The sequence below is a fragment of the Solanum tuberosum genome, unplaced genomic scaffold (assembly GCF_000226075.1).
Source record: "Solanum tuberosum cultivar DM 1-3 516 R44 unplaced genomic scaffold, SolTub_3.0 scf00126, whole genome shotgun sequence".
NCBI classification, from domain to species: domain Eukaryota; kingdom Viridiplantae; phylum Streptophyta; class Magnoliopsida; order Solanales; family Solanaceae; genus Solanum; species Solanum tuberosum.
In genome coordinates, this window is record NW_006239051.1 from 68,024 (window position 1) to 76,568 (window position 8,545).

Consider the following 8,545-nt stretch of genomic DNA (forward strand, 5'->3'; position numbering starts at 1 on the left):
GGGTGATAATCATTTTCACCCAACTTATTTTTGATTAAAAAAATTAAAATCATTAACCAAAATTGCTTCAAAAAGTAACTTCGTAGATAAATATTAGGTCCGTACAAAACATGAAGTTCTCGCCACCAGTGTTAATATAAAAGTAACTTCGTTAATATTTTATTTTCTTAGTGTCTCTTATTCAAAATTACCTTACCATTTTAGTAATTAAATAGGAACAAAATGAATCACATTTTGATATATTTGACATATTTTTAATTTAAAAACTATCATATTCACATTTTAGTACTTTAGTTATGACTAAATTAATAAAGGTGAAACAAAAATATAATATCAATTAATTATAATTAAGTGATAAACCTCGCTAAAATTTTTGGTACATCCACCATTAACCGGTAAATATGCCCTCAGGCCTCAACATTATGTACAAATATGAAGAAATATAACTGCCCAAAATTATGAAAAATACCAAATGCATCGACTTGGATCATAGCACAAATAATTCGAGTTTTTGTTTATCTTGATTAAATATCACCATGATGACATAATTTTTATTTTTTTAACATTACATAACAACTGAATAGAATTTACTATGAGCAGTAATGAAAAAATAAATAAAAGAATTTACGAAAAAAATATTCTAATCTTTATATTTTATGAATTTCAGCCAAAAATATTAAGTAATACTATATAATAAGGAAAATTATGCGATAAATAAATATATATTAGTTAATTAACTAATATAGCTATAGTTTAAATTAATTAGCACTCGCATCATTGCAAGAGTAATATATAAAAGTGGATAACTATTTTTAATAATATCATGTGAGACTGAGAATGGAACAAGTTAAAATGTTAATTTGCGAATTCCCAACATATAAATTGAGAGTTGAATTATGAAGTGATAAGATAATATAGCAGTTATTATGTGAGTCAAATTCTTTGTTAAGAAAATTCATATGAGAAATAAACCCTAAAAAATTGAAACACTTAGATGGATGCCAGACGTTGCTTGTTTGAAACGCCATTGTATTTCTGTGAATCAAAGTGAGAAGAAAGATGAAGAAGAGACGTTCATCGGAGACGAAGTTGTTGAAAGAACTGTTACTCTATGCGGCCAGCGCCGCTCTGAGCAGCCTTGTTTTGTTTGTGGGGCTCCGACAACTTGACCCGAATCGACAGGCTTCCAAAAAGGCTCTTGAGCACAAGAAGGAACTTGCTAAGCGCCTTGGTAGACCTATCATTCAAACCAATTCCTATGAGGTTACTCTCCAATCTCCTCTCTGTATTTCCCCTTTTTCAGTTTTCCAAATTTTTGTCATATAGTTACAGTCGCTTAGTTTTGATCATCCATTCTTAACCAGATATGGGTTAAGTCCACTTGGGTAGGGTGCAAATCCGTATTTAGTTGGGCCAATACTTTTTTTTTTGCTTTAGATTTCCATTACTGATCACTATGGTCTATTGTGTAGTACTGTTTAGAATGGAACAAGCATGCTACTTAGCTGAAATTGTAAATTCCTGGGGTAAGCTTGCATGCTCAGCTTTTTAAAAAAAAATATTTGGTTTTATATTTTAGAGCTTGGTAAATTTGGTTTTTTTTTTGGGCTTTGTTTGCTGGAGGAGCTAATTCTTTTTAATAAGAAGATAGTGTGTGTTTTTGGGTCTTGGGTGGGGGAAAGGAATTGGCTTGTCATGGATGTGTCGTTATGAGATGGAAGGAGCTATGCTATGACACAGCAGTAGATATTACCCATATTTGAGGGGCATCGGCTGATCCATGACAAGAGATACTTCAGAAGTTGTTCTAGCATGGCGGAACAGAGAGGATATGTCTCCATAAGGAGAGATGGAAGATTGTCTCTGCCTTCATTTGGTGGACAATATGGAAGGAAAGGAATCAGAGATGCTTTGAAAACAAGAGCATCCCTTTCCGGAATTTGAAGATGAACTGCCTAGTGACCTTTTATTTTGGTGTATCCATGTTCTCCCCAAAGAGGTGGAGGATATTACCCATATTTTAGACAGTTTAGGAGGGTTGTAGGTGATTTGGTTGTTCTCTCTATATTACTGCTGTAATTACTACTGAAATACACTAGTGTATTTCTTGTTTATAAATTTGTTAACTTTTTCAATAGGATAAATAAAGTGTTAATAGAAAAGTTTGAGTCTCTATGGAAAATATGCTACTATTAATTAGTATGAAGTTGAGTTGACCATCCTTTATTCAGTGAACAATCTGTTGGTCGAGCAATAGTCATGGCATTGTGCTTGTCAAACAGACAGACTGTGTTTAGTATGGAGGACAGTGTATCCAATCATTTAAGTATTTGGCTGACTTGGATCCAAAGTAAACGTCTTACTTCAAAATGGGAAGACTTTCCTCATTGATGGGAGGAAGTTCCTTTTCTTTATAATTATTATCTTAACTCTTTACTTTTTTTCACTTGCTTCTTTTCAAAAAAATCACTTGTTTCAACCAACAATTAGACACTGTTTCAGATTTTACTAAAACACTATCCGTTTCTCATTTCCTCAATCTTGTAGGATTACCATATCTATATATTCAACCAAACATGGAAAACTGATAGACATTAATTTCCAAAACCTTCCATAGAGAACATTTCCGTTGATACCAAATGCACCGGAACCCAAAGTTCCTAAAACTTGCACTGCTTATTTCATTCTCCATGTCACTCAGTCTGATTTACATGATGATCGTATATTTCATTTTAATTTAATATTCCTTGATGAGCTGGGATCAAATTTGTGTGCTGGTTGATTGTGATCACTTCCCTACTGGTCTACAGGAGCTTTTTCCCCTTGAAATAATTTGGTTCACAAGGATGCTATGATAACTAATTATAACTACATGCTTTATTAATTTGGTATGCTATATTTCCTTATTGGTATGCTTGGTAATGTGCAGTCAAAAGCAATCATTTTCATATTGAATTATTTAAGCCCCCTTATGCCTTGTCAACAGGATGTTATAGCCTGTGATGTAATCAACCCTGATCATATAGATGTGGAATTTGATTCCATTGGTGGATTGGAATCTATTAAACAAGCTCTATTTGAATTGGTAATTCTTCCCTTGAGGAGGCCTGAACTCTTTCATGGGAAGCTTCTGGGTCCTCAAAAAGGAGTTTTGCTCTATGGACCCCCTGGAACTGGAAAGACAATGCTTGCCAAAGCAATTGCTAAGGAATCAAGTGCTGTTTTTATTAACGTGAGAACATCGAATTTGATGAGCAAATGGTTTGGTGATGCCCAAAAACTCGGTGAGTTAGATCTTGTCCTTACTCTTTCAAGATTCTTTCTCAGCATTATCTTTCCTTGTTTTGATTATTCAAATTTGCTTGGCCCTTGTTTTACTTGTGAATATTGTCTCAATTGTAATTCAGGCTCGACAAGCATTATTCCACTGTGAATAAGATATCCAAGAGACCCTAGTGTTTTGCAACTTTATTAGTATATTATTTTTTGAGGGGATTAAAATTCATCAGAGGAGGAGTTGCTTAGTTTTGGGCAGTCCATAACAGTTGTGTAGTTATCATTCTTTATGGAATTATCTCGTTCAAACAAAGTCTTTTAGGGAATAAACAAAAACTTGATTTCAAGTCTCTTCTGCTAAGTTTTGATTGCATTCTTTCCATATTTCTGTGCACAATAGGAAGGCCAAGTCATGAAATGCACTTTTAGATACATCTCTCTTTCGATTGAAATTTTTTCTTTTGTCTATCGTATGGTGTTCTTGTCCTTCTGATTTATTCTTATTGAGTAGGGTAAAGAGTAGAGCGCGCACCGTTTTTTCCTGCGTGTTCTTTGCATTAAATCTCAAATGGAGCTGTCATTGCCCATTGGTAGTTTTTGAAATCAAAATTTCGAAGTGAACATATTCTACTAGGATTTGCAACTGCATTGGTTTGAGCTGATTCGGCAGTTTAGAAGTAGTTCTTTCAATAATGTAACCTTTGATCCACAGAGTAACCTGTTCTGTTGCTAACAAATTTCAAACAAGTTTCTTGCATAAAAATCCAAGAATCAGCATGGGAAGTCCAAACTTGCGCAACATGAGGATATAAAACACAAGTATAATGATTATTGCAATAAGAGACAATTTTTAAGTGCAAGCTTCATTTCTGACTTACAGGAATAGGGTAAAGAATCATAGATTATCAAAACAAAAATAATTGAAGTGAAGAGGGAGAAAGGGTTGGAACATCAAAAAAGCAATTATCAGATTTCTTGTCCTACACTTCTTATAGGAATATTTGTATAGACATTGTAGGTATTGTCCCATTCATCTTTGGGTTGGAAGAACTCTACTAACAATGGTTGCAAGAAGCTGATGGTAGATTTCTATCTACCACTATGAAGTGATAACTGCAAACCACATCTGATCTACAAATTCTTTTTTCTTATTTTGGGCTTAGTTAAATCTTGGGACTCCACAGTCCTCGGGCATTGGTCTAGTGATAAGAGAAAAATGCTGATGTGTGGGTCAGGTGCAAGTCACAAGTTTGAGCCTTACTGCAGATAAAAGCCTAATATTTAAGTGAAGAAGAATAGACTGATGGGCCCATTATCCACTGTGTCACCGTGAGCCAATACCCTGGGGGGTTTCTTTGTTATTATAAAATAATCTTGAGACTCCACCTTAGTTGGAAAGAGGGAGAGGTGAGACAACATGATGTTAGAGGGGGAGATGAAAATGAAACTCGGAGAGGAGAGTGTGGATTGCATAACACGGAGTAGTGTTTGCTGGTGACATCAACATTGAGACATTTTGGAAAAGAGGGAAGGATGAAGGGAAAATATTGCAAGGAGAGGTTAGTGGCAAGTGAGAGCACTTGATAAGTAACGAAGATTGTTGTAGGTTGTCAGTTGGTGCAAAATGTAGTTAAAGATGCTCTATTTTGTATCGGAATGGAATGGAATTAAATAGAGCAGAAGGATACAAAGAATGCACATAATTGACTACAACTAATTTGGATGGATGTTGATTGACTAGTTTTGTCAAAGGCTTGTTTAAAGCGTGCTTCAGCCCTGAAGCGACGCTCAACGTATTGAGCGCTTTGCCTCGCTTAAGGGTGCTTTTGTATTGTCATCAAGGTTCTAAGACATATCTTGCCTTGACAATGAGCCTTTTCTGAATAGGCGACACTAGTATGAATATAGGTGGACTTCCATACCATAGGCAGTCCCTTTGCACTGAAGCCAAGGAGCAAAAGTATAAGGTGTTTTTGTCTGACATGAGGTTTGATTCCGGTCTGAACATTGGTGGCAGGTGTTCATTGTCTTAATAACAAAAGTAAGTTTGGTGTTTCTTGGGAGAAACTTTAGTTATGCTATAGAAATAAATGCATAAAAATTTCACCAAGAAATCTTACAAATACCCCCACCCCTACCCCCCAAAAGAAAAAAACAAGATGAGGTTGTTTAAAGCTCTGAAGGAGAAACAATCTTATTGTAGTCTTAGTTGTTCTTAGAATTCTACGTGTGATTGCCTGTGTTACAGATTTGTATTAAGTGACTCAAAAAAGTGGTTCATATAGGGTTAGTTATTCAACTTGATGTTAAGACTTCTTCATTGATTTCTCCGTCTATATTTTATACAGTTGCTGCAGTGTTTAGTTTGGCGCATAAACTTCAGCCAGCAATTATATTCATTGACGAAGTGGATAGCTTTTTGGGTCAGCGCAAGTCTACTGACAATGAGGCGTCAACAAACATGAAGACTGAATTCATGGCTTTATGGGATGGTTTTACCACAGATCGTAGGTGCACCCCTTAATGAGATGATTCTTTATTTAGTAGCTCTCATCACCGTCATGCATATTGCAACATTTCCCCAAGAAATTATGCAATTTGAGATGGTTGTCTTTTATCTAGTTAATGATTTAGCCAAGGAAGTTCTGGTGACTTTATTTTCTGTGGTTATGTTTATGTAGAAAATGCACGGGTTATGGTTCTTGCTGCTACTAATCGGCCATCTGAGCTTGATGAAGCAATTCTTCGACGTCTTCCTCAAGCCTTTGAGATTGGAATGCCTGACCACAGAGAAAGAACTGAGATTTTGAAGGTGATCCTGAGGGGTGAGAAGGTAGAAGGTAACATCGACTATGACGGCATTGCTAGTCTCTGTGATGGATACACTGGTTCTGATCTTCTAGAGCTATGTAAAAAAGCTGCCTACTTCCCCATCCGGGAATTGCTTAATGATGAGAAGAGTGGAAAGCTAACAGCGGTTAGTATTGTATTCTTTTTCTCAAATTTCTATTTTGAAGTTGTACTCTCCTTCAGAAAAAGTTGCTAAATGATGGTTACTGACACAAATGTAGTTTTAGAGACTTTGCCTTATCTGATGAATGCATGTATAAAAAAAGGATAGGGAAAAATTAAGATTGAAGTACAGCTTTTTGGGCTACAAGGAACAGCTAGTCCACTTGAACTGATTCGACCTCCTCCTAAAAACATGTCTGTACACTGCAGATAGTGTTGTCTTTCTTTCTAGAAAGGGAACTTCTCAGATGTCTCCTCTGATACTGAACAATGAAATCTCCTTTATACATGCTACCCTTTTGAATTTTCTGGATATCAAACAGATTTAGGAGTCGAATTTAACTATGTAACAGGCACCACAAGAAAATTAAATATAGAAACAGAAGGACTAGTCAAGGATCTTTTCATTTCATTTTGTTTTCTCTCTAAACAAACTCTGCAACTGCCATACAGTTATTGCTTCACATGGTGTTAAAAGAGCTATAAGCTCTTAAGTTATCGAATTACAGTAACAAGGTTGCTTAAAGAGAGGGGCATTGGCAATTTGTCTTGGTTAGGCTGGGTCTAAGTAGCCTTATTTCTCTTAAAGCAGGAGCCGAGGCCACTGTTGGAATTGGATTTGGAAAAGGCTTTAGCTATGTCGAAAAAGACAAAGGTTGCTGCAAGTGAATACAGCAGGTTAAGTTCAAGGCATGCAGATTCAGATTCTGCAATTAACGAGATTTCTAAGCTTGTGGTTTCCCATATTCTGAATCTCCAGTCAGATAACTAAGATTCTTAATTAGCTATATGATTTCCTATAATTTATCAGTCTGTTTAAAGTTTTGATTTATTCATTTTTGGTGGCTATTGTGGATGTTGCAGAATTCCTTTAGACCACTGTAGTTCAGCTATTAACTTGTAAGAGCATTGCATGATTTTCACGGCATAGTGGTAAAAAATGGCATATTTTTTTCCATCCTGGGTGGTACTAACATATTTCATTTTGTTTAATTGGGTTGGTGTTGAGAACTTGCATGCATATATGTGAAATTACAATATTTGTTCTTTATAGAAAGGAGAATATATATATTTCTATTTCTTTTATATAGAATCTATTATATAGAAAGGTGAAGAGAGGACGACCAAGGGCATTTTTGTCAACCAAAAAAAATTTCAAGCTTAATTTAATTGTACATTGTGCATAAAGTATTAAAATTTCCAGAAAAACCAACCAAAAATTATGGAATTTATAGAAAGGAGAATATATATATTTCTATTTCTTTTATATAGAATCTATCTATATATATATATATATTATATAGAAAGGTGAAGAGAGGACGACCAAGGACATTTTTGTCAACCAAAAAAATTTTCAAGCTTAATTTAATTGTACATTGTGCATAAAGTATTAAAATTTCCAGAAAAACCAACCAAAAATTATGGAATTCTCAATGTATCCACTACTAAGTCAATAGTTGTGGATTCTAATGTCCACACGTGTACCAATACATTGGGGAGGAGTAAAAGAAATCATTGCAAAGTTACATGACCCCATTTATTGATTTACTTCAAAAGCCTTTACATTCAAGCTGATACATTTTTAAAAAAATTCTTTTTTATTTTTGAATGTATAATTTTGAATGAGATTTTTTCATACCAAAAATTCAAATTTGAGGGCTTTTAATCATTTCCTTTCTTAGTGTGGTTTGGTCATGAAAAAAATACTGTTTATTTTATTTAAAAATTTATAGTTGAAGTCGTGTTTGGTTAAATTTTATGCAAAAATATTTAGAATTTAAATATACTTTTTGTAAAGGCATAATACATAAATATGTCATTTAATTTGATTTCATCTAACATCTATGTTATGTTCATAAGTAGACACATAATCTTGTATAAAATTGAACAAGTTGACACTTGTGTTCTACTTGACGTCCTACATGACAATATAATTCACGTCCTATGCGACATTTTATGTGGCTCCTACGTGTGTTATTCCTCGTGTGTGTCTACTTCTTCAACTTTATAAAATTTTAAGTGCTTATTTGTGCACACGTTAAGCTGAATGTCATAGATGTCAGGCAAAGTCAAGTTAAAAGATATATTTATATATTATGTTTTTCTAAATATGGTTTATATTCCTCAGTTTCTAAAAATTACTTGACTAATTTACCTGAGACATACAACCAAATTGTACTAAATAAAATAATATCTCAAAATCGATAGTTGTATAATGTCATAGATTAGATCTCATATAAGAACTACCACATACTAT

General features: G+C 34.3%; 1 protein-coding gene across 2 annotated transcripts; it reads left to right on the plus strand.

Annotated features, from left to right (window-relative positions):
- Positions 1-860: 860 nt before the first annotated feature.
- Positions 861-7,246, plus strand: LOC102587931 (ATPase family AAA domain-containing protein 1). Of its 2 annotated transcripts, none has more exons than XM_015310119.1 (5): positions 861-1,263; positions 2,987-3,284; positions 5,625-5,783; positions 5,958-6,253; positions 6,878-7,246. In XM_015310119.1, exons 1-5 carry the CDS (start codon positions 1,060-1,062, stop codon positions 7,058-7,060), a joined length of 1,140 nt encoding a protein of 379 aa, XP_015165605.1. In that variant the 5' UTR covers positions 861-1,059; the 3' UTR covers positions 7,061-7,246. The 2 variants fall into 2 exon arrangements, with proteins under 2 accessions (XP_015165605.1, XP_006350497.2); XM_006350435.2 differs by having other exon boundaries at positions 862-1,263; positions 6,881-7,246.
- Positions 7,247-8,545: the final 1,299 nt, after the last annotated feature.

Bases quoted from the DNA above. Each gene is read 5' to 3' on its own strand.
- LOC102587931 (XM_015310119.1), top strand. From the start codon at position 1,060: ATGAAGAAGAGACGTTCATCGGAGACGAAGTTGTTGAAAGAACTGTTA. The intron at 1,264-2,986 runs GTTACTCTCCAA...CCTTGTCAACAG, and splicing joins TTCAAACCAATTCCTATGAG to GATGTTATAGCCTGTGATGT. The intron at 6,254-6,877 runs GTTAGTATTGTA...TTTCTCTTAAAG, and splicing joins AGAGTGGAAAGCTAACAGCG to CAGGAGCCGAGGCCACTGTT.